The 26956-nt window shown below is 42.8% G+C and overlaps 1 protein-coding gene across 1 annotated transcript in view; it reads left to right on the forward strand.

The window, feature by feature from the left end:
* The window catches only part of PTPRG (protein tyrosine phosphatase receptor type G), a 785024-nt gene that overhangs the window by 636898 nt on the left and 121170 nt on the right, over positions 1-26956 (forward strand). Inside the window, 6 exon segments of the mRNA XM_020976382.2 lie at positions 10512-10696; positions 14064-14172; positions 19222-19271; positions 22970-23714; positions 23717-23746; positions 26291-26293. Of these exon segments, the coding sequence (XP_020832041.1) occupies positions 10512-10696; positions 14064-14172; positions 19222-19271; positions 22970-23714; positions 23717-23746; positions 26291-26293 (1122 nt within the window).

The following is a 26956-nucleotide window of genomic DNA, read 5'->3' on the forward strand; positions in this document are numbered from 1 at the left end:
GGAAATGGAATCTTCTTAGAGATGTTTTCTGGCTTGGCCTTCTCTTGTTCTATTGTGTTGGGGTTTGTTTTTTTTTTTTTAAATTAAGCTGGGTCTCTCCAGAGAGCAAAAGGAAGCCATTTCAAGGAAGACTGTAACAAGATATGAGATAGTTATCTCAATACCCTCTCTACCCTCCAATGGACAGACTGGAAAAACAATCCTGTTTCTGAACATACTTTGTAGGACCTAGAATCCATACTATGTGACATTTGGTTGAAAGAACTGGGATGTTTGATGAGAGGTAGAGACATGGGACTTGATCAAGGTTGTCATGTATTAGCACAATTGCCTATGACAGAGATTTGCTCAGAAGCAGAGACAAGGGATGTGATAGCTGTTGTCATGTATTAGGACAATTGCCTGTAACAAAGATCTGTTCTGTTTGGCCCAGAGGGCAGAATGGACAGCAATGAATGGAAGATGCCAACAGGGAGATTTCAGCTTAATATGAAGAATAATGTCCTTACCTTTAGAGCTAGCCAGAAGGGGGACGAGCTAACTCAAAAGGTGATCGCTCCCCTTCATTGAGGGTCTTCAAGGAAAAACCAAATGGCCAGTTGTGAAATATGTTGTAGAAGGGTATGCTATACAGGTATGGATCGGACTGGACTGGTCTGCTTCTGAGGTCTTTTCCTACTCATAGATTGTGATTCTAAGCATATGTGCCAAAAGAAAAAAGGTAAAATTCAATGTTTTGATTAGTTCCCAGGAAACGTTATGATATAGAATCACAGAGTTACAACTGGAAGAGATGATAGCAATCATCTAGTCCCAGCCTCTCCACTTACAGATGAGGAAACTGAGGCCCAGGAAGAAAGACTGTCACGCCATTGGCACATTTTTCTGCAGTAACTCTATCACTGCCCCTTCCTCTTACGTACTTTGTCATTGGATAACCTTGGGAAAGAGAGACAGTGTGGATATGGTGGGTGGGGAGAAGATCTTTGAGTGAGAAAGACCAGGATTCAGGTTCTGCCCCTGACACATATTGGGTGTGTGACACTGGACAAGTCACTGAAACTCTTGTACCCCCTCCAAAATCTCATTAAGCCTCTGAATTGCTCAGTAGGGATTTGAACTGCATTGGCAAAGAAAAGTTTTTTCAACAAGAATTGCCTATACCATTGAAATAAGATGTCCTGCCAAAAATTATTGGGCAGAAGTTGCATTCAGCAAGGGGGAAACCTCCCTCTGACCATCAATTGGCCCTTGAAGATGAAGACTGTTGTCTAGCGTAAGTTAGGAAAAGGGGATTAAGGATAGCCCAATGTGTTTACACAGAAGGCATGACCGCACACCATGACAAATAGTTGGTCTCAGTGAAATAACTCATTACAGTTTCTGTATTGCTGGAAGAAGAGTGGAGCAATGGCAGAGGTCCCGAAGAGCACATGGAAGACATCAACCCTGGGAGCATATGTCCAGGAGTACCTAGAAACACTGGTCTGTGAGCTTTTTTGGTTACGGAAGGGTGACAATTAAACTTGTTCACGAGGTCATAGATTTCAAGCTAAAAGGGACCTTCGAGATCATCTGGTCCAACCCCCCCATTTTACAGCTAACCAGAGGGAATTCCAGAAATGCAATGACCCACCCAAAGTCCTAGAGAAAGGAAATGACAGAGCCAATCCTTGAACGCAGGTCCTCTAACTAAAAAGCTATATTCTTTCTACTGTTCTGAGAACTCTATTCTTCCAAGACAAAAGACTTTGGAGGTCCTGAAAGACTTTTGAGAGGCTAGGTAAATCTCCTTTGTCAGAGAAAGCAACCTGAAGCAAAGAAAACCCTGAGAAAAGAGGGAGTTTGACAGGAAACTTTATTACACAAAGGATAATTAACACAATGAAGGGAATCCATAAGAGGTAGTGACAGGAGCTACATCTGTGAACACGAGGCAGTAATAATAATGCTCAGCACTTACCCAGAGCTCTTTTCACCTTCCAAGCTCTTTGCAAACATTAAATAATAATCCCGGTGACATCTCTCCGAGGCTGGCATTATTATCCCCATTTTACAGACAAGGAAAAATGAAGTGGGGGGATGTGTGAACTGAAAATGATTATTGCTAAATTGCCTCTTCCCCAAATAAGGACATCGCCAGGAGAAAATCACGTAACAGCTGCGAACAGCCTGCTGTCATTTTAATTCTTCCTGGCAAAAATGCTTCTCTCCATGAGATTTGCTGTTTGCATTTTTCCATAGTCTTGATGGGGGAGAGGGGGATGCCAGGAGACCTCTTGGACTTGAAAGTCGTAGTTGTACATAGCTTGCTTTGGGGGGTTTTGTGATTCCCAGAACCCCTTGATATCGCCTTTCCAAATAGGAAAGCTTTTCCCCAGGCCATTTCTTTGGATTCTGCCAAGAGGACTCCCCCTCCTGACTTAAGGGTTGTTGAGTAGCTTTGTGAAAATCGAGCACAGTGGTGTCATCCGGCCAGTCTACACAGGCTACAGAAACACCTGGTATTTCTTTATGAACCCCTTCCTAGTGGGAAGGCAGGTAAACCAGTGAACTGTTTGTTAGTGATCTGTGGTTTGGTTCGACCTTGGGTCAATCCGTTTGCAACCCTGCAAGAAAGGAGTCTAAAAAGTCAGTCTAACCAAACATCCATTAAGTACCTGCTGAGTGCCAGGTATCTTGCCAACAAAAGGCGATAATGATTCCTGCCCTCAAGGAGCTCACATTCTCATGGAAATCCCTCACCCCTGCCGGAAAAAAAAAAATTGCATATGAATGTAATGGAATATTTTTGTGCAGTTAAAAAAATTCTGAATATGAGGGAGTCCGAGGAACATAGGAAAACTTGTTTGAATTGAGGCAGAGAATAAGCAGAGTCAAATACGATAATATACACGATGTTTACCAAAAGTGTACATGGAGTGTGAGGGCCAGGTTTGCCATGGTGGAGAAGGGACTGACCTAGGGTCAACCCTGGTCAGCTCCCTTCAACTTTCAGTGCCCCTCCCCCTAGTCCCAATTCTCTAAGACTAACTCACAAAGCAGGTACCAATGTGTGTGTGTTGTGGTGAGCTGAAAAGGCAGGTCTACATCACAGAAATTATAATTATTAACAGTAGTCAAATGCAATTGCTCGGCACGCCCAGCCGGCATTCAACACACGCCTTTTTTTGAGGGCAGAAGTAAATGAAAAGATGATGAAACAAGAACCTGATCTCTGAGCAATTAGAAAAAGCAAGAATGTCCCAGAGAACAGACAATGAAAAATACATTTCTTTCTTCTGGCAGAAAGACAAGAAACCACTAGGACTGATGTGGAAAACATTTTCAGATGCAATCGCGGTGTTAAGTGCTAGTTGCTTAGCTATTTTTCTTTGTTTCAATGGAGGGTTCAGTGGACTGAGGGGGTGGGGTTGGAGTATTTCCAGAAATGACTGTTATGTTAAAATAAAAGGCATCAGTACAACTTATTTATAGGAGGATGGGGTAAAAAAAACCACCACCTTTTATTTGGGAAGCCATTCACCTCTCTGTCTTCCCCGTAACTCATGTGTCCATGGAATTCCCCAGACAATGGCACCAGCTGAGGCCAAGATGGGTCCTTTGACAGAATCCCAGAGTGGGATAGAATAGCAGGAAGCTCATAAGTCCAGCAAGAAGCATTGATTTCACTTACGATGTCAGGAGCGGTGAAATAGGGAATCTCAACAAAATTGCTTCGCTTGGGGAGTGCTGTCGCTGTGACTCTGGATCGATATCTGGAGCAATGCCTCAAGTGTGAAACATGCCAGGGGAAGGAAAGGGGGGAAAACCCCACTTCAGACAATTGAAAAGGCTCCCGAGTTTACAATGACTTTCAGACAGACTGTATATCATGTTAGCTTAACCTCCAGCCCTAAACAGGAGAAACATTTATGTGGAGAGCACCTGAGAAAATATCTTAGGAACTGATTCAGAAGCAGGGGACCTGAGTTGCTTTTCTGTAGCTTGCTTGTTATTTAACAAAGCCTCGGATCATAATTAAAGTCAGTTCACTAAAGGCAAATTCCCCAAGTGGGCAAGCCACATCGTATCAGAAGCCTGTGAAAAGTAATCAAACACCTATGGGAAAGTAATCAGGCACCTGTGAAAGGGACTGCTGATGTCAAGAGCACCTCTCCAGAGACATTTGTTTAAAAGCATGGCTACCGGCCCTGCGGCTTAGTGCCCTCCAGCGTTTGCTGGGGTCTGTGAATGGGCCCAATGATGCAGCTGAGCGTGGTCGGAATCAGGAATCGTAATGACAGCTTTCATTTTTATAGCCCTTTTGAACTTTGTGGACATCATCCATTCAGGATGATCCTATGAAGATCCTTATATACTATAAGCATATACTCTATTATAGCCTCATTTTCCAGATGAAAAAACTGAGGTTAAGGGAGTTGGCTGTGTTCACACAGCTAGTAAGTATTACAGGCAAAATTTGAACCCAGGTCCTCTCTGAGTCTCGGTGTAATGTCGTCAAATGAGATGCCATTTGTAAAGCACTAGCACACAGTAGGTCTATAATAAACCCTGGCTCCCTTTGCCCCCAATGTTTTACCCTTCTATGCCATACTTCCTCAAGGAAGTGATTACTGAGATGTGCCTTCTAGCTCCCAAACACTCATGTGGAGCTGCTTATTTGCTAGTTTCCTTGGAAGAGTTCCTAGCTGGTGCCCCTGAGCCAAAGGCTTTGTTTTCATGTCACGAGTCCTGCTGGATTTTTTTCTTTCAGTGTCCAACATCTCACAAAGGTAAAGTCTACATGCTGTGTGGAGGACTGCAGACTATACACAGACTAGTGATTCCCCAGGCTTATTCACAGGGGTGAACTTGCTGTTTGTGTTTGATAAAGGGAATGCTGGCTATTTGTGCCTGCATCATCCCCAGAGGAAATGAATTTAATGCTCACTTGATGAGAGAGGAATGTCAGGGGCATTTTAATGAATTGTAAAATCAATCAATCAACAAGCATTTATTAAATACTTACTCTTTGTCAAGCCTTGGACAAAGCTTTGGGGATGCTAAGAAAGGCAAAGATGAAAGTCCTGCCCTCAAGGAGCGTCCCTTCTCATTCACATCAGCATGCTCATTCAAAATGCATAAAGAATAGATGAAAGACAGCATTAGAGGAGAGAGCTTGTGATTGGCACTACCAAGAAGGGCTGAATCTTAAAGGAAGCCAGGGATTTTGACCAAGAAGTGATAAGGGAGAAAAGTGTGTCTCACAAGTCTGGACAGAAACCAGGGTTACCAATCTCCTTGGTAGTAGCCTAGCTGATGATCCTATAGCCAGTGCCATATATAAGTTTAAATCCTAGGTCGCCCCCCCAAAAAATACCAACATGGCAAAGCCCCTTCCCCCTGCTCCTTGAACCCGAGTCCTTCTGGTGTCCAGTGAGTATCACCTTCACCTCTTTGAAGCCTCTGTTCCCCCTTAGTTCAGCTTAAGAGTCACTTTCTAGAGGAGGCCTCTCTTGAGGTTCTCGTGCCCCCCCAAAAATGACCTTGTATTTATTTTGTGTATGAATATGAATCTATTTATATGTTATCTCCCCTGATAAAATGTAAACTCCTCGAGGGCAGGAACTGTTTGTTTGTTTTGTATCTGCAATGCTCAACACATAGGCATTTAATAAATACCTACTGACTCATTAGTTTGATAGAAGGGAAGTTAGTATATGGGAAGAAATGGAAACTGGGTCTTAAGAATGGAAGGGGTGTGTGTGTGTGTGTGTATACACATAAGCTTCTTGAGGGCAGGGATGTTGCATTTTATACTCTGTTTCTAGAGCTCCTAGCATGATGCTTGCGCATAGCATAGTAGGTGCTTAACAAAATGCTTGATAATTGATTAGTTGATACAAAGCAGTATTTGTTAAGTGCCATAAGTTTGGGTCCGTCTTGCCCCGTGGGTAGCCCACATTGTTTGTTTTTTTGATTTTGTTTTGTTTTGTTTTTTGGCAAGGCAGTGGGGTTAAGTGACTTGCCCAGGGTCACACAGCTAGTTAGTATGAAGTGTCTGAGGCTGGATTTGAGCTCAGGTCCTCCTGACTCCAGGGCCAGTACCCTGTCCACTACCTTCACCTGGTAGCCCACTTTGGAAGATCGGGTTCGATGTCCCTAGTCTCTCCTTAGCTATTAGTATTCCAAGGTTAGGGGTCTTGAGATGTTTGGTTGTTTTTGTTTTGTTTTTTTTTACTTGTCAGATGTGAAGCTGGAACCTGCTTTCTTAGAGGCCTAGAGGAAACATTTACAATCTAATTGCATGTTAGGATTGGAAGGACTCTACAACCCTTTCTGTGGTAATAAAGTAGATGCTCCTGGATTGGGGAATGTCTTAACAAATGGCCGCATATCAATGGAATGTTATGGTCCTTTATGAAGCCACATCTGTATTATGATTAATGAAGAGAAGACGTATGTAAACTGATGCAAAGTGAAGTAAGTGGAGCCAGGAAAACAGTATACACAATGACTGTGACAACACAGATGGACCAAAAAGTGTTCTAGACCGAATGTTGAGAAGTTGTTCTTGAAGCCAGGAAGATCTAGTGTATGTATGCTAATCATGTGACCCTGGGCATGACACTGACTTAGACTTTCATTGGTCCAGTACCAGACATCCAGCAATCTCAAACTTTTTGGTCTCAGGAACCTTTGACTCTCTTAGAAATTACTGGGGACATCCCCAAAGACCTTTTGTTTTTGTTGTTCTATCTATCCATATTTGCTATGAAAATACAACATCTTATTATAATGAAAATAATATTGATCTCACAAACTCCTCATAAAGGCCTTTGGAAGTTCCATAGTCCCTGGTCTGCATTTGGAGAACCTCTTCCCTAGGCAACTCTCAAAAACTGCTATGTTGTGAAGAAGGTGCCACCATGCATTAACAGAAAGAATGTCCTCATCTGGGAGGTCTTTATTGAAACGAAATTGCAGATCCAGGCACTGTCCTCATCCATGTTTGTATATGAATGGATTTTGAGCTATGGATGTTCAACTGAATTCAATTTAATGTTTTAAATACCTACTATTAATCATAATAAATGACATGTATTTAGTGCTTTCAAGGTGGCAAAGTGCTCTAAAGCTTAAAACTGAACCAGAATTTTGGGGACATCGTTGTGGGGTGTGTGTGTGTGTGTGTGTGTGTGAGTGTGTGAGAGAGTACACGGTACGTGCATTTGTCTACACATATTCATAGACAATACCTACATAGACATGGATAGACATATCTTTATACACATGTACTGCATACATGCAGGTGTATGTGCATGGTGTGTTTAATACATACGTATACGTGTATATACATTTGTGTATATAAATGTGTGTATATGTACATATATTCACATGTGCATATGGATGTGTGTGCTCATATGTCTATCACATATTTCTGTATATTTGTTGTGCATGTGCATATGAGTATATACACATACATATTATTGACTCACCAGAACCCTGTGAAGTAGTTGTTGTTTTTCATTCACGTCCAACTCTTTGTAACCTCTTTGGGGGTTTTCTTGACAAAGATCCTGGAGTGGTTTGCCATTTCCTTCTTTTTTTTTAAATTTTTTAATTTTTTTTACAGATTGAAAACTGAGGTAAATAGGGTTAAGTCATTTGCCCAAGGTCACACAGCTAGTAAGTGTCTGAGACTGGATTTGAACTCGGGTCTTCCTGTCTCCAGGCCTGGTGCTGTATCTACTGCACCACCTAGCTTCCCCTGAGGCTGGATTTGAACTCACGTCTTCCTGATTCCAAGCCCAGTGTTCTACTCACTGTGCCACCCAGCGGCCCCTGTGATGTAGTTACTATGGGTATTTTTATTTCCTTTTTCCATATGAGGAAACTGAGTCTCAGAGAGGTTAAGCAGCTTGGCCGAGGTTGCACAGCTACTAAGTGGCAGTGCCAGGATTTGAGCCCAGGTCTCCTTGCCTCCAAATCCAGCCCTCTCTCCCTTCTACCACAGAGCCACTTGGGTGTCATTTTATGATGTTTAGTTTAGGACAGCCTCCCAGCTGAGAGGCAAATCCATGTATTCCCCAATTTCTTCAATCAAATGGGGCCAGATTGCTCATTTCAGTAAACGGGGGTGTTAATCAGAAGGAGCTGGGGGTGACAGGATGACGAGGAATGGCATCCATCCCAGCTATGACAAGCCAAGTTGGTCACCCTTTCTTTGGTGTGTAGAAGGAAGGTACCACGGACAGCTCTCCTTGGGTCAGGGAGGATGTTTGCAAACAGGCTGCTGAGACCTTTGCTCACTTTTTTCATCATGACTTCAGAACTTAGAGAATGTCAAATCACCTTTCGGGAGATGGGACTGTTTATCAGTGCATTATTGCCATCTAGTGTGCCCTGCTTGTAACTTCTCCCTCCCCTTCCTGCCTGTTCTGTCTGACGTTATTCTCCGGGACGCTCTTTGCCCGCCAGACAGCTTGCTTCTCTCCAGTGATGTGTGGTGCTTCGGGAATGCCTCATTAATTTATTTGATCCCTTCTCCCCTCTGTCACATCAGCCAGTCTCTCCTTGGCCAAACCTCGATTTGTCTATGGACATGCTGAAGAAACTGACCTCAGCCGCCACAGAGCAGCCAAGGGCTTAGAGACAGAGCTCGGGGCCAGGCGAGGAGCACGCCCAGCCTGCTCTTTGAGCTTGGAGGGAACCTAGCTGGAGAGGGGGCAAAAAGGAGATTCCTTACATTAGTAAGTTTCACATGGATGGCGTTGAGAAGGGAACGTGATTGAATTGTAGAAAATTGTAGTTGGAAGTGGATTGAGCAGCCTTGCCTTGTTTAACATGGTCTGTTAATTATTTAAAAAGACTTGGGTATGCCATGAATTAAGTCAGGTCTGTTAGTGGTTGGTACATGCAGAATTTTTTTATTTATCAGTCCTGTGATTTCACTGATATGGGAATACATGGATGAAGAAACTTCCTCTACCCATGCAGATTGGGCAAAACAGACTCCTCTGTCGGGCACTTCCAGCCCTCTGTAACCTTGTTGGGAACTTACCTCCCCAGGCTTATTATGCTTCTCTTCTTTTCATGTACTCAAACATCCAGTCAAACAGACCTGATTGCTGCTTCTCCTGGATGCCATTCCATTTATTTCCTTTGCACTGACTGTACCCAGTGCCAGGAAGGCACTCTCTTCTCCCCTGCACACCTCGGTATTCCTAGCTTCCTTCTAAGCACAGCTCATGTGCCATCTCCTAAAGGAAGTCTTACCTGTTTACTCCCCCTCACCTGACAAGATCTCTTCTCCTTCCCCAAATGGTTTTGTACAACAAACAAAAAAAAAATCTTGATTTTATACATATTTCTGTCAATTGTGTGTGTGTGTGTTTGCCTACATATAAGCTTCCAGAGGGCAAAAACTGTTGCATTTTATACTTTGTTTCTCCATCACCCAGCACAATGGCAGGCACATAGTAGGTACTTAATAAGATGCCTTGACAATTGACTGATTGAAGATTATGATAAAAAACAGTATTTAAGTGCCATGAAAGAATTCCAGGAGAGAGAATTCATCTGTTTGGCAGTGGGGGGGGGGCATCCGTGAAGACTTCTGAAAGATAAAAGTATTTAAGGTTAGACTGGAGGTATAAGTAGAGCTTTGCCAGGCAGAGCTGGAGGGACGAGGGCACATCCTTCCATCGTGATGGTAAAGACAGCAGAGTGGCAGCAGCAAGTGGATTTGGAGAATGCAAAGTAGCCCATGTGGGCATATAGGGGAGCAGTAGGAACCGAGATTGGACATTAAGATAGGTCCTTGAACACCATGCTAAGAAGATTGGGGTTGATTCAGTAGGCCCCAGGGAGCTCTGATAGTTAATGTGGGAGAGTGACTTGATGGAAGCTTTGCTTTAGGAAGACCAACCTGGCAGCCACATTCAGATGGATTAAAAGGGAAGAGAGACTAGAGGTGGGAAGACCAATTGGATGCTATTTTAGGAGTCCAGGTGAAAAGTTATGAGCCTTAAAGAGGGTGAACAGCAGAATGGTCACAGAAAGGAGGGAGTGAAGGGAAGAGTCATTATGGAGGTAGGCCTGAGTTAGCGAATATGGGGCAGGTTATAATGAGGGAAGAGCCCCAGATAACTCTGTGGTTTTGATCCTGGGTTTATGTTATGATCTAAGTTTCACAAGGTTCCATACATGATCTTGTTTGATCTTCATGACGGCTTTGTGAGGTTGGTACTATTGGGCCCATTTTCCAGATGAGACTCAGAAAAGTTAAGTGATTTGGCCATGGCTGTTGAGCTAGATTTGAACCAAGTCTTCCTGATCCTGGGTTCAGCATTATTGGCACTATATCATGCTGTTTCCATTGAAGTAGAATAATTGCATTGGCCTGAACAAAAATGAGAAAGTCAGGAAAAAGCCCTGGCATTGGGCAAGACGTCGGGGGTGGGACAAAGATGGTACTCGGGAAGCGATTTGTTTACTCTCTTTTGATCCTTCCTTCCTCTGCCCAGTTTGTAGCACTCCACCCATCAACATGAAAGTTCATCCAGTAAACCGGACAGCCTTGCTGGTGACCTGGAGCCAGCCAGAGACCATCTACCACCCTCCCCTCATGAACTACATGATCTCCTACAGCTGGACAAAAAACGAGGATGAAAAGGAAAAGACGTTTACCAAGGATAGTGACAAAGATTTGGTAAAAAAAATTTAGCATCATAGCTGCCATCCTTATTTCCCCATCCACTCATGGGAAGTTTTGTCCTCAATGGAAGGCATTGAGCCAAGGGTATTGCCCGTAGAGCCCTAGGCTCCATTCACCTCACTTCTAACTGCCCTGATCAGAAATAGAGAGTCAATGCCTGGCAGTATAGTCTGTCATATACAGCCAAGTCATGGGGCCACCAGAGCCTTACCAGGGGCTCAGATCAGGATCTTTATTTTTCAAAACATTTTATTCCTAGATGAACACTAAACATCCAGCACCCAACTAAACTTGCTTAATAATGACTTACATTTAAATTAAACAATTAGACCTTTTTTCAAGCACTCCCCGTAAATGCTTATTTTGTTGATGCATTTGTTCTCACCCACATTTCCTCTTCTATGATGGTAGTTAATATTCATATAGCTCTTGTCTGATTTCTTTGTATACTTTGTGCTGTGTGGTACAGTTGGGAAAAGAATGATGCTTTTGGAGTGAGAGCCCTGGGTTCAAGTCTTGGCTTTGCTACTTTTTACCAGAATGACTTTGAGCAAGTCTTCAACTCATTAGGCTTCAATTTTCTCATTTTGTTAATGATGGGGTTGGGCCACATGGCCCTGAGGTCCCATCTGGCTTGAAATCTATCGGCCTATGACACATTAGTACTAATTATATGCTAGTATTTCATCAGGTTAATGTGTGACAATTGATTTAACCCTGTTCCGACATTGTTATGGGCCTTTAAAATTCTCTTCCATAAAATGAGGGACCACGTGAAGTGGAATCACATTGAGCCTAGAAGCGCCCGTTCTCTAGGTCGGCACGTGACCTAGACATGGGAATACAAAGCATCAGTAACAGAGCCAGGTGGTACAGATGTGTGCTATGCAAGTCCTTCTGCCCTCTTTCCTGGCATGCATGATGCTGAAGGGACAGTGAAGAAAACAGCCTTTTTGGAGTGGATAGCTCTACCATCCCTTGCAGATCATTAGTGGCCAGTAGAAAGGATGTTGAATTTTCCTGCTGAGTTTGGAGTCATGAAATCAGAGTTCAAATCTTAGCTCTGCCATTTAACTACCCATGTAGCCTTGAATGATTCACTTAATCTCTGTGCCTCAGTTTCTTCATCTGTAAGTTGAAGAATTTGGCTTAGATGGCCTATTTCAAGATTCTGAGACATTCACCCCTTCTGGGTCTCTTTCTCCACCTGTAAAATTGGATTGGATAGCCACCAAGTTCCCCTTCAGCTCAAGATCTGGGATCCTAAGTCACTCTCTTTGCCTCAGTTTCTTCACCTGCAAAATGAAGGATTTTGGGTGATGACCTCTAGGGCCCTTTCCAGCTCTATGTCTGAGATTCTATGATCCCACAAGAGACTGATGAACAAGGAAAACGTGATCTGACCTCATGCCCTGAGATGATAATGAATATTCAGGAAACAGCATCCTAGAGACCCCTCCAGCTGACTGTCCTACATATGCCCAGCTCATTTTTAAAGCCCAGAGTACAGCAGAGTAGTCACCATCTTCTGGGAAGCCACATCCCTTCAGTGCTGGAGAAAACTAGGCCTGCAGAGCGATATTTTAAGATGGAGCCCCCTCCTCCTTCCCGGCCAAGGCCTCCATTTGTGTTCATCTTCCAAAGTCTTTGGCCGAAGAATCAATGTGACACATTCTGGTTTCAAAGGCTTCACTTATTGTTAATCAAAGGCAGCCTTTGGAATAATGAAATCAGTAATTGTGTATGCCCATGAAAAATGCAATAGCTCAGAGCGAAATTCTTAATGACTGTTATCATTTTCCCCCCTTTTTCAAATACACAGTCCTCTGGGCTCATTCAATCAGTTATAGAATAATACTTTTCTTATTCCTTTAGATGAAGATTCTCTTACTTCATTTCCATTTATATCTTCAATTTCCCCCACTAGACGTTGTTATCTGGGTCACATTAGGGAATGATGAGCTTCATAAAATCAGAGAGGAATCTCTTGAAAGGCACACAAGGTTATGATGTATTTTAACCTTTCCCTTGTCATAACTGTGAGTCCTTAAGGGATTTTCCTCTGTCTGAAGTAAAGATGGCTCGTATTAATCAGCAGGAACTATCAAGGCACTTGGGTAGCTTCTCATTCTGGGCAGAAAAGTAATTAAACAGGCAGTGATGAATAGATATATGCTGGAAATGTACCCTGGTAAAGCTCTGCGTGGGGTCATGGGGGCTTTACTCTGAAAGGGAGGGTAGATCAGAGGTGGAGAGGATCAGGCATGGATTCATCCCAAAGGAGAAGGAATGGAAGAAAGAACGTGCTTTGAGAGCATAATTTTTTCACCCAATTGTTCACGATTATTTTCTTCGGGGATAGTAGAATTAATTTTCCTACTCCTGAAAAATTCAAATTGTGATCTTAGTGATAGTTGGGTCACTAGATCACCACCCAAACTTGGTTTAAAATGGCTTCTCCTGCGGAGATGACTCATTATTGCCAAGAGTGGGGTCTGGGAGAGAGAGCAGTTTGGTCCCCCCGTGTAAGTTTTCTACAAAGCCACAGAGAGAGCACATTGAACTAAAGGTGGGAGGGACCCCAAGGCCATGGAAGGCAACCCCATTGTTTTGTACATGAGAAAACTAAAGCCTGGGGAGACAAAATGTCTTGCAGAAAGTTACAAAGGTAGTATTGTGTCAGAGGCATGATTTGAACCCAAGCCCCTCTGACTCAGGAGCCAATAAGCATTATGCCACATATTCCCTTGAAAAACCCAGAGGTTGATTTTATTCTTAGCCCAAGTCATTTATCTGTGCCTTTAAGTCAGAAGGGGAGGAAATTAAATCCACTAGCTGGAGGTTTGTAATGTTATTTGTTGTGGTTGCTTTAAACTGCCACTTTTCCACCAAAAAATTATTTTTCTTTTTTTTTTTTCCAATTTTCCAACTGACTTCATAGTCTGGGAGCGGGTCAAGTGGTGGCCAATGCTCATTGGAAACAGTGAACTCTTAAAACCAGACTGTGTGAGTCAATCAACATCCATACTCAAAGCCTAGGAAACCTAAATTCAAATCCCACCTTTGATAGATACTTTGATACGGACCCGAGGCAAGTCACTTAACGTGTTCGTACCCGGACCACTCTTCTAAAACTTTCGATTACAGTGGAGTTGCAGAGCTGAATTGGTGGAGACGGTCCTCTCTCTGGGATTTCTGTCCCCCAGCGGACTCCCAGATCCGGACCGTGGACCTGGACAATATTCAAGGCATTGTGCTGACCTTTTGGGGTAGCATGGGATTTTTTGTCGGGAAGGAGGGGAATTAAATAATGTGAATTTTCCTCTAAAACTAACTTCTGTCTTTTTTCTTAAAAATACAGAAAGCCATCATTAGCCATGTTTCACCCGATAGCCTTTATCTCTTCAGAGTTCAGGCTATATGCAGAAATGACATGCGCAGTGATTTTAGCCAAACAATGTTGTTTCAAGGTAAAGTATGGACTTCTTTCTGCGGACAGTATTGGTTCCTCTCCTCTTTCCCTTCTTTATTCATCATCCTCCCAGCCTGTAGAAGCCTGTAGGCAAAGGAATAGCGTGAGTTGTTTCGTGAGTTGTTTTCCTGGTCTGGTTGAGGGGTGGATAGTTATATTCAGTCTTAAAACAAACAAACAAAACCCTAGGATGCTCTGGCTGTCTTTTAATGACAGTACTGTGTGAGCCAAAAGATTGGAGCAGGAGAAGAAGGTTTTTCCAACTTTGGAGAGCTAAGGATTTGGGCATTAAATCCATAAATAGAGACCAGTCACCAGTTCAGCTTAAAGCATGTCATTCCAGTCACCATCTTGGAGTTCCCCTTCAGAATTCTTGGGTCATTTGGTTTGCAGCTATCTCAGGAACATCTGGACAGAAACACCAATCAAATGTGTTTGGGTGTGGTATCTCTAGTTGAATTTTTGTATTTGCTGTTTGTGTCTAGTGCTTGGGGCATAATAAGCACTTAATAAATGATTTTTCATTGAAAGTTCACATTCTGACATCTTTAGCTCTCAAGCTAAGATTCAGCATTGATCTCTAGTTACTCAGGCCCTTCATGACTGCTGAAATTGGTGCCCATTGACCCAGGACCATTCATTAGATCCTATAGTTGCCCTGTGTTCCAACTGTCCCTCTTAACAGAAACTCTGAAGGTACGTTATTCCCTCCTTCCTTCCCCATCCCCCCCCCAAAATCATCATGTCCCAAGCATCCATTTCTCTTTTTTACAACAGTTTTAGTGAATGCTGGCTTTATCACAGTTCTCAGTATGGTCCCCAAATCCTATAAAAGAATCAGAAAACATCATAGCCACATGGAACCAAAATCTTGACAAAAGCAAAAAGGACTCCACATGGAAGAGCAAGTGCTGAACGAATGTTTACCTTTTGTGAAGCTCCATGGGAGAATGATAACAAGTAGTTTGTAGCTTCAGAAATGTAAGATACCATTTTTTGGCATGGTTCTATATAACTATCAGTAAAGACACCAGTAATTCTTGGACCAAGTTATACCAGGCCCGGTCAACTTTTCCAATAACTCCCCAAGGACCAGTGATCTATAAAGAAGCATTTAATATTTAAATATTCTATGTTAATGTTAACATTTATCTTACCCTTCCATTCAAACTAATTGGAATGAGCTGGGCTGCCTTGTTTCATAAATAAATCAGCCTTGCTGGAATCTACCAGTGCCATAAATGAGTTGGCTCCCTTCCACCCAGAGCAATTGAATTGCAGGCTGGGTCCTCATCTGTGCCCAGTGAACAGGAGAGAAGGAGGCCAAAGTCAGAGGCGTCTGGGACCAGGGCTCAGGAACTTTAGAGACATAAATCATTATTAGGTCTCCCAGGTGCTCAGACCAAGAATTTGGAATCTGCAAAACTGCCTTTGCAGATTAATAGGCCACCGTGATCTTTGGCTTCTGTGTAAGGTTTGAAAAATTAAATGTTTGCAATATAACGTAATCCAAAAGGCCTTGTCAGCAATAAATTTGAAGTCAGGAATATTTTAAGTCACAGAACCCAATGATTTGTGGAAAATCACCTCTCTCTTCTTTTTTTTCCTTTCAACTTCTAACTTTCTTTTTTTGATGCTCTGAGTAGACTCATCTCTAACCATGGATTATTTTTCTTTGTTTATTTTCTGTTAATTCCTAATACCATCTATTGCACATGGATAAGCAAATACTTAAGCAAACTTTACCTGCGGTAAAAGTGGCTTTCTCCTCACAGGGTGATGTAACAAAGGAAGTCACTGCTCTTTGATTCTTGACCCATGTATAGGTCTACAATCTCTTTGTGGCCTGGCACTTAGATTGAAAATATTTTACTCAACTCTCCATCTTTCCATTGTCCCATTTTTAAGATTTTAAATTATTTGAATCATCAATTTAAGTTCTAAATGATTTTGATTTTAAATTTCTAGATGGGCAGCATGCCCCCTGTCCCACCATGTTCTATTTTGATGCCTCATTGCAACATAAAGTTGGTCCTAGGTTTTCAAAGACAATGCAAGAGTGTAAGTCTTGGCAGATGCTAAGCTAAGAAGGCTCTGAGTACAATTGGTGATAGAGAACTTGTTTTCCAAAGACCAGCCTAGCTAAGTTGGGAGAGCCTCACCACCAGCTTGGTCACAGGGCGATGAACTTTCAGGCCCAGCAACTCTCTAAGGCATTCCACTGAGTCACAGAGGGGTTGTGATCTGTGTTGTAGAAGAAAGATTTACCCTAATAATATCACAGTGTCTGAAGGTACTGAAGCAGAGTAACTTCGAGGACAACAGGGGCCAGGCAGAATAGGGCAAGAGTGAGACTATTGAACAGCTATTGAAACCAGATAATGCTTCTATATCATTTGAAAGGCTCTTTTTACCATGTGTGATATACACTATTAGCAATTAACAGCAGTGCATAAAGGAAAAAGAGGAAATAACTCTAAGAGCCTGTGGTCAGAGCAAGTATTTTGATTTGAGTTTTGGTGTTTTGTTTTTCAGAAAATTTAAACCCATGTTGGTTCATAATGTTAAGGATTTCAAAATGGTAGAACTTAATGCACATTTGAGGTTTGAGTAAGTTAGAGGCAGTAACCTCAAACTCTGCTAATGCCTCTTAATACTTCTGCCTTCCCTCTGTTGATTCTCTCCAGTTTATCTTGCCTTTAGCTTGTTTATACATAGGTGTTTACATATCTTCTCCCCTATTAGACTGTAAGCTTCTTAAGGACAGGGACTGTCTTTTGCCTTTCTTTGCATCCCCAGCACTTAGCACAATGCCTGTTACATAGGTGGGTGCTTCATAAGTGTTTACTTAAACACATGTCCATGTCTCCCCCATACTCACCCCATCGAATTTGTTCTGATAGAAAACCCAACCACCTCCTTTTAAAATTTAAATCTAATTCCTCCTACGTGATTTTCTCTGGACATGAGGAGCATCCAGTTAGCATCCTCCTTATAAAAACTGATCAAATTCTGTCCTCTTCAGCCTTTTCTTTGGCTAAATGATTGTCCCCCTTGACTCCGATTTTGACATCTCTTCTTAGAATTCTGTTCCGTACTTTAGAAATTTGGTTGCTTTTCATTGGACCCTCTCCAGAAGGTCCTTTTCATTCACTCTGAGGAGTTGTTCACCTTTCCTTATGTTCCTAGCACTTAGCACAGTGACTGGCACATAGTGAGCACTTAATTAATATTAATTGGCTTTCTGGATGGAGGATGAATATTCTTCCAAAGTGTACGTGTCACCCCAAATCAAGCAAATGGAAATCCATTGGGTCATAGCTATGAGTCTCTTGTCACTCTTAGTGTTCAGCCAAAGAAATCTTATTTTAAAGAGAAGGTGCTCATGAACCCAAAGTGAGCAAGATTGTTGCAGCCACGATGAAGGCCTTGCTAGCGGACACGTCACATGTTTAGCACAGAGAAGAGAAGACTGAAGGGGGAATATTTGAGGGTCTCCTACATGGCATTCGGTTCAACTCAGTGACCATTTATCAAGCACCTGCTTTGAGTCAGGCACAATGCTAGGCACTGGTGATACAAAGCCAAAAACAAAATAGCCCCTGCCCTCAGGGAGCTTACTGGGAAGATCACATATCTACCTAAGTAAGTGCAGAGCCAGGAAAATTAAGAAGGGCAAGTGAGCTAAGAATTGGATATCAGAGAAGGTTTGAAAGAGCGGGATGTCACATGTACCCTCAAAGGAGGCCATGGACCCTGAGAGGTGCACGTGAGGAGGCAGGAGATAGAGCATCAAAGTCTGGATACAGCTTTTAGTCTGATTTGGATAGACCATGGGGTGTGCAAGGAAAAATATCATAAAATAAGGAAGCCAAATTGGAGAGGACCAAGAGAATATAAGCTCTGTGGGAGTGAGGATTGCTTCATCCTTTTTTTGTATCTCTGTCTCACTGCCTAGCACATGATAGGTGTTTCATAAATGCTAGTCAATTGATTGTGGCCCTTGAATCCAGCTAAGAAGAGATTTGTAAAAGAGACTCATTCTCTTTGACACCTAGAGGTCAGAACCAGACGTGTCATCATTTAGTTCCAATTCAGAACTCACTTGTTAAGCGCAAACAAAGTACCTGGTATTGTCTCAGGCACTAGGCAGACAAAACCAAAAAACAAAATAGCCTCTGGCCTCAAGGAACTTATAGCCTAATCCAAATAAGGAAATTTTCTACCTATTAAAGTTGAGGAAAACTTCCCAAGCTTTAAAATGCTGATGCCAACTGAGACTTGTTTATGAGAGCTGATTGTTAAAATTTAATTGTGAGCATTTACACCTTGGACCAGCAAATGTTGCAAATCAGAGTTTGATTTATCATTTTGTTGATTATCTAGATTTTAAAAAGTGATGGAGGAAATATGAATAATGCATATTAAGCTTAACCATGTGCCCTAAGTACTTTTTTCCCCAGAATGTCTGGAGTTAAACATGTGCCAATACAGCATTGGTTAAGGCTGTGCCAAGGTGGAGTTAGCTGCCTCTGGGACAGCTAAGTTCTGGGTCGTTGAAGGGCTTTGGACAGGACGTGGTAGATTGCCACCTGTAGGACTCCTGTTTAGGTGCTGGTGGCCTTGGGGGTGCCTGAGCTCCCTTCCTACCTTCAGATTCTGCTGTGGTGTGAAACCAGGCCCTTGAGGATCCTTTCTTAAACTCAGTAAAAATGTGAGAAGTTACAGATACCTGACTAGGTCCGAGATCAGAACAAGGGCTAGTTCAGAACTGTCTTTGAGCAGAGCTAGTGGCTGGAGGAGTTCTGTTCTGTACTTTCTTATAGGAAACGAAGGAAGGAAGGAAGGAAGGAAGGAAGGAAGGAAGGAAGGAAGGAAGGAAGGAAGGAAGGAAGGAAGGAAGGAAGGAAGGAAGGAAGGAAGGAAGGAATAAAGAAAAAAAGATCACTGTGAAATGAGCAGCAGAAACCTCTTTAGTTAATCAGGTGGCTCTGGAACTGCTTAAAGGGAACGCTGTCTTAAAATGAAATTTCTTTTTTCCCCATAGCCAATACCACTCGAATATTCCAAGGGACCCGGATTGTTAAAACAGGAGTGGTGAGTAATCATTTTTTTTAATATAATTTGCATGTAGTTTGAGCCATCACCACCAGGTGGCAGCAGTTGGTTGCCAAATTGTTATATTAAGGTGACTTGGATCCAAGCCTCACGTCAAAGAAAATTGTAACCAGCTTATTTAACTAGGTGGAAAAAAAACAACCCTACATTTTATTCTTTAGAGTTCTTCTACTTTTATGAGCCATCAAATAAACCAGAGGCAGCCTGGGATAATGGAAAGAAGGTTCCATCTGGAGTCCCAGGACCTGGGCATATTTGTGATCTTGGCAAGGCAAGGTATCTCACTACCTGAGTGACCCAGGGTAGTCATTTCATCCCTCTGGGACTCAGTTTCCTCTTCTGGAAAGTGAGTGGGTTTGGCTAGATGACCTCTGAGGACTCCTGCCAGCTCCAAATTTCTGCTCATATGAATGCACACCGGAATTGAAGCAATAACCTTGTATTATGCACCTTTATTAGCTTTTAAATTCTATGGCTCTATTAAGCATTTAAATTGTTCATGAAATCATAGAATTTTAGAGCCAGAGGGGACCTTAGTTCTCATCTATAAAATGAGAGGGTGGGACCAAATGGTGCAGCCCATCCTGGCAGAAGAGCAGGTGTGAGAAGCCAAATCTTCTCATCACTAGTCAGAGGATCCCAGCTTTCGAAGTGGAAAGAGCCTCTGGGGTCAAAGAGTCTAATCTTCTCATTGTACGGAGAGGAAATGGAGAAGGGAACAGCCTTTCCTGAGATCACACAGGGAGTGAGTAGCAGCACCAGTATTTGAACCTAGTTCTTCTGACTCAATATCCAAGTCCTTTTACATTGTATTTATATTAATTTATATTAATATACTTATATTAATTTATATTAATAACTTATGCTTTTTATCATGTTGTTCAGTCATTTTCAGTCACATCTGACTTTTCATGACCCCATTGGGGGGTTTTCTTGGCAAAGATACTAGAGTACTTTGCCATTTCCTTCTCCAGCTCATTTTATAGATGAGGAAACTGAGGCAAACAGGGTTAAGTGACTTGCCCAGGGTCACACAGCTAGTAACTGTCTGAGGCCAGGACTTCAGGAAGATAGGAATCTTCCTTACTCTGGCCCTGCATTCTATATCCACTGCACCACCTAGTGGCCCCTATGCTAATTAGACTGTTATACTAATAACAGCTAGCATGTATGCAGCACTTTAAGCTTTAGAAAAGCCTTCACATGTATTAGCTCATTTGATCTTCACAACAGGCCAGTGAGGTAAGAGAGTCATAATTTTCACCAGAGAAGAAGGAACTAAGACTGAAAGAATTTAAGTGATTTGTCCAAGGCCACAGAGCTAAGTGTTTGACAAAGGATTTGAACTCATGTTTTCCTCAGTCCAAATTGAACTCTTGATATTTTTGCCAGTGCACCATCTAGGGGCCAGTTAGAGTAATACAGCTGAATATATTCTATATTATAATAAAGTCTTAGTAATCAACTCCTGGGTTCAAATTCTGCCTCTGATGATTGCTATTTGGGTGATCCAGGGCACGTCAGTCAATCTACTTCTGGGTTTCAATATCTTCATCTATAAAATGAGGGGGTTCGATTAGATGGCTTCAGGAACCCCTTCTACAGTCAGTAAAAATAAATGAAATCTTGTGATAGCAGCATGATGGAAGGAATCCCAAGATACTAAAAAAATCATCTGATCTAATCTTCCCATTTTACGGAAGAAACTGAAACCCAGAAAGGTTGGTGGAATTGGGGTACATACTCAGGTCATGGAACTTTCTAATACACCACATTGACCATTGGGCTAGAAGGCAGAAAAATCCAGACTATAACCCTTGCGTTTACCACTGTTTCACTTGTTGACGTTGAATGCTAAGGCTAATAGCTCCTACTGATCCATCAGTTAAAGGTTGACAAAGACCTCTTTGCCATACATCTGTGCCATGGGTAGTCTAATGATTGTTCTTGTTATTTTATGATGGAGAAGCTAAGTTTAAGAAAAGATGTGGCTTGCCCATAGTCACACAGCTAATAGGAATAACCTAGGTCCTCAGATTACAAATCTAGTGCGAACCACATCACAGCACTTCCAAAGTTATGTCACCTCTGTGGGCCCACGTGTCCTCATTTGTAAAATAAAGAGATTAGATTAGAGTGGCATGTCTCAAATTATGGTCTGTGAACTCCAGGGGGGTCTATGAGGTCAAAACTATTTTTGTGATAATACTAAGATGTTTTCATTTCAAATGTGATAAATATTGATAGAGATATAAACAAAAGTTCATATGGGTCCTCAATTTTTAAGAATATAAAGGGGTTCTGAGAGCAGAATGTTTGAAAACCGTTAGGGTAGATAATCTCTAAGATGCCTTCTGATTTTTATGTTCTGTGATACTTTTTTTGCTTTTTTTTTTCTTTTGGTGAGACAGTCAGGGTTAAGTGACTTGCTGAGGATCACACCACTATTAAGTGTTGAGTGTCTGAGGCCAGATTTGAACTCAGGTCCTCCTAACTCCAAGGCCAGAGCTCTATCCACTGCACTACCTAGCCGCCCCTGTTCTGTAATACTAAGGTTGAATTTTAAAGTAACAGAAAGTGTTCTTGATCAATATTTTGATTTGTAAAAAAGGTAGATCAGACTCTTGGAAGGGATAAAGTGGTAAGGGGGCAGAATTGCCCATTTGACGTGTAGGGACTCCTAACCATTTGTTACAAGCACAGGACTTATAGTCAAGAAGATGAGTTTGAATCACACCTCAGACACTTACTTGCTTTGTAAACCTGGCTAAGTCCTCATCTTCTTTCAGTCTCAGGTTCTTCATCTATAAAATGGGGATAATAGGGAACTACCTCACAGGTTTGTTACAAGGGTTATAGGGCCATAGATTTAGAGCAAGAGGGGAACTTAGTACTCATCTTGTCTCACCCTCCAGCCTGCATTTTTCAGATGAAGAAACTGAGGTATAGAGAGACTTTCCCAAGGTAACTCAGAGCCAGGACTCTAACCCAAGACCTCTAACTCCATGTCAGGTGATCTTCCCATTGTACCAGGGCTACCATGCTGCCTCCTATTTATAAAGTGCTTTGCAAAACTGGGGAAGCAACATAGTGCTGAGAGGCCATGGGCTGCAGTGGAAAGAATGCTGCTGAAGCTGGTGCTAGCAAAACTGTGTTCAAATCCAGGCACCATTGCTTACTGTCTGTGTGGTCTTGGGCGAGTTACGCAAACACTTTGAGGGGCTGAACAAGGTGACCTCGAAGGTCCCTTCCAATTTGCAATCTCTGACCTAATGTGCTCTGGAAATGTCCCCTATTTTTAGGCAGAGGGGGGCAACAAGCATTTATCACATGCCTATTACATGCCAGGCACTGCACTTAGCACTTTAAGCATATTATCACACGTGATCCTCGCAACAACCCTGCAGGGTGGGTCCTGTTATCCTCATGTTGCAGCTGAGGAAACTGAGGCAAACAGAATTAACTGGTTACAGAGAAAATGATGATGCACATTGGTAGAATGAGTTTCCTCACTCTAGAGTTTCTATAATAATGAAATTGTACATTAGCTTACTAGTATCGTCATTATTATAGTTCACAAGAGTTTTTGAGTTGGGAAGTGGTAGAAATGAAAAGCGCCCAATGTGACTTTGTTTTCTTCTTTGTCCCTTCCCAAACTTCCCCATGATCCCTTCAAGCCTACAGCTTCTCCTGCTTCTTCCGCCGACATGGCTCCCATCAGCTCTGGTTCTTCCACTTGGACTTCATCGGGCATCCCCTTCTCATTTGTTTCGATGGCTACTGGAATGGGTCCATCCTCAAGTGGGAGCCAAGCGACCATGGCCTCGGTGGTGACCAGCACCCTGCTCGCTGGCCTCGGCTTCAGCGGCGGTGGGATCTCCTCCTTTCCCAGCACCGTGTGGCCCACCCGCCTTCCAACGGCCGCTTCTGCCAGCAAACAATCCGCCAGGCCCGTCGTAGCCACGACGGAGGCTTTGTCTTCTCCAGCACCGGAAAGTGATTCTGCTCTGACCAAGGACAACGAAGGCACCGAGGAAGGGGAGAAGAATGAGAAAAGTGAGAGTGAGGACGGTGAAAGGGAACATGAGGAGGAGGGGGAAAAGGATTCAGAAAAGAAGGAAAAGAGTGGAGTGACCCACAGCACGGAGGCACAGAACAGAACCAAGCCTACGCTGGTGCCCGGTTCTCCTAATCGAACTGTGGAGGAGGACAGAAATGAAACTATAGCTGGCCAAGAGCCGAGCCCAAACGTCCTCCCCACAGATCAGACTGATGAGAGAGGAGGAACCATAACCGAGCCCAGCACGGACCCCATCACCTCTACGCTAGTGCCCTCCGTGGTCACAGGTGAACATTATGGGGGAAAGGGTCCCAAGAGACCGGAAACACCGTCCAAAAAGCCGAGCTCCAGAGGGACCGCTTTCCAGATGATAAGTTCATCACTGTAAATCCAGGTAAGGGGGGAAATGGGCAGACCATACTCTCCATACTGGTGCCAAGACCGGTGCTGTATTAAATGAGTTGGGGGAATTCAGAAGGAAGGCAGTGGGGTTCAGAGGAGAAAGCTTTGGGTCCAGATTCACAGAACCTGGATTTGAGCCCTGGCTGGTGCAAATCATGTAATGATAGCTAACATTCATATAGTGCCTACTGTGTGCCAGGGACTATGCTAAGTGCTTTACAATTATCTCACTGATCCTCAACCACCTTTTGAGGTAGGTCCTATCATTGTCATCCCCTTTTTACCAGGGAGGAAACTGAGGCAAACAGAGGTTAAGTGACTTGCCCAGGGTCGCACAACTAGTAAGTATCTGAGGCCAGCTTTAAAGTCAGTCTTTCTGACTCTAGGCCCAGCATCCTATCCACTAAGCCACTTAATTGCCTTATATCACCTCTCTGGTCTTGGGTTTGTTGTCTGTAAAATCAAGGAGATGGAATAGATGCCCTCAGAGGTCCTTTCCAGGTAAAAATCTGTCATCCTAAGGGCTTGAAGATGACGCAAATTGTATTCTGCTCTTCTTTATCCTGAAAGAAACTTATATTTCAGTACCTGAGAGGCAGCCTATGGCCTAGTGTGACTTGGGGTCAAGATGACCTTCCCATCCTGCCTTCCACACATACTGGTTTGGTGGCCATGGGCCAGTAATTGAACCCCTCAGTGCTTCTAGGCCACTCTAAGGCAGTGAGGAATAGCTCTGTCAGCCAACAAGCATTTTGGAAGACCTGCTAAGGGCCAGGTACTAGGATAAGCGCCAGGAATACAAAAAAACAGTCCCTGCCCTCAGGGAGCTCATATTCTAAGAGGGGAGACAACATGCAAATAACTACGTGTATATATAATATACATACAGCATAAATGGAAAGTAATTTCACAGAAAAGCCTAGCAGTGGGCAGGACTGGAAAAGGCCTCCTCCAGAGGGTAGAACTAGTGCAGCAAAAGTAGGTTCTACGCTGGGGGCATCTCCACATAGATTAAATCACAGGTTTGGACAAAAAAACAAAAGCCCTTATCTTTTCTATTTTAAGTGATGCCTTTTGTCTTTTAGACCACAGTCACCTCCTGGTATCTCTCCTCTCCCATGAGAGAATCTGCCTTACTAACCAAGAAAAACTGTGAAGCAGAACTGATGAAGTAACTGTAACTGAAGGCATCTACATTAGCAACATTCTGTCCCCACCCCGACTCCCTGCCCCTAGTGGGTTTCCTCTTCCATCCTCTAGAGTCAAGATGGCTCATTATGCAGCTGCCTTTAGCTGCCTTCCGTCGATGTCTTCCTTTGTTATGATCGTCATTGATTGTGTGCGTGGTTCCACTGATTCTGCTCTCCTTACTTGAACTATGCTTCACATGCTTCTCTAAACTATTTGCCATTTCTTATGTCTCATTACTAGGCCGCTAGGTGGTGCCATGGTGCATAGAGTGCTGGGCCTGGAGTCGGGAAGGCTCATCTCCCTGAGATCAGGTCTGGCCTCAGACATTTACCGGCTATGTGATCCTGGGCAAGTCACTTAACCTTCTTTGCCTTAGTTTCCTCATCTGTAAAATGAGCTGGAGAAGGAAATGGCAAACTATCATCTTTTTGGAGAAGACCCCAAATGGGGTCACAAAGAGTCAGACACAACTGAAAAGACAACTTATTCCTTAGCACCATAGGCCACAATTTATTTACACATTCCCCAGCTGATGGGCCCTCACTCAGTGGGATCTTTGAAATGGAATGAGATAAGCTCTATAAAATGTTGCACAAACCCGAAAGGGCCATGTAAGTGTGGGCTGTTACAGTAATTATTTGTCTCCCATTTTATGTGATCAAAAAATGTGGCCCTTTAAATATTACCCTTTTCAAGTGTGTCTTTTAGTCATTTGGTAATACCTCAGTCCATGGTGGTCTCTTGATAAAATCTGCTTGATATTGAACTATTTTGGACCTCAAAATACTGCTCTACAAACATACAACCATGAGAAGTGTTTGTCACTGACAGACCCCATTATTTGCCCAAGATGCAATTCCAGCTCTTATGATTCTGCACGGTCCGTGCCCCAATAGCGGGGGGCCACTTGGCAGAAGCCAGGACTGGGCACTGTCAGGGTTGGATCTCCACTGCCCAATTAACCAGATAATTATTCTCTTCCTCCCCCGTCTCTGCCATTTATCTATCTCATTTAATGGAGCCATTTTTTCCCCATGTGAGCACGAGGATTGTTATTGTTGTGATTTGTTGTCTTTTAATAAAAAATCTTTGATTTTGCCAAACGCCGAGATGTTTGGTAACAATTTTTTGCATCAAAGCTGTCATGGAGTTATAAGAGTGCAAAAAAAAAAAGGGAGAGAGAAAGAGAGGGAGAGAAAGAGAGAGAGAGAGAGAGAAGCAACTGGTAAATATTTATTTGCTTTTACACTTGTAAACATTAAAATTCATCAAAAGCTGAGACCTCGTATGTGAAGTTATAACTTAGAATAAATTTTCATGCTTTGAGTTACTTTCCTCTTTAAAGCTGGTAATGGTCTAATTTTTTTAAAGGCCCTCAAGCATTCTTCAGTTCTACACCAGTAGTAAGGAAATGGGCAAAACATTATGTCCAGGATTGACTAAGGGAAGGGACATTTAACGTTTAAAGACCAAAGGCAGAATTGGAAGAGTAATGAGTCATTGTAAGTGTCCCTGAATAAATTGGTTAGTTTCTGCAAACCCTGGGTACAAAGGTGGTGTCTCTTAAACATTCAGCCTTTGACCTCAATCCCTGACCCAGCTCTGCCTCTAAATCTGTGTTGTAAAATCATTTGGTTCAGTTGACTAGTTGGTACAGTCATGGGGAAAATGTTACCTTTCTAGCAAGGGAAAAGGCGTAAGAAGAGGGATCTTTTTATATAACTGAAGAACTTTCTAGATAATCCAAGTCCTGAAGAGGACATTCATACTAGACTTGGGGGAGCTGTAATACCCTAATATAAGGTCTACTCATTCTGTTTAGTGGAAAATGATCCCTTACTTCATGTGTTCTACTTAAAGTTTACAAGCTTGACATATTATCTCACTTGTCTTTCACGACCATCCTGTGAGGAGGAGGTATTATCATCCCCTTTTCACAGATGAAAAGACTAAGCCTCAAAGAAGCTTAGCAATGTGCTCAAGGTCACGCAACAAGTCACTGTCAGAAGCA

The sequence above is a fragment of the Phascolarctos cinereus genome, unplaced genomic scaffold (genome assembly GCF_003287225.1).
Source record: "Phascolarctos cinereus isolate Bilbo 61053 unplaced genomic scaffold, phaCin_HiC Scaffold_4;HRSCAF=312, whole genome shotgun sequence".
NCBI lineage: Eukaryota > Metazoa > Chordata > Mammalia > Diprotodontia > Phascolarctidae > Phascolarctos > Phascolarctos cinereus.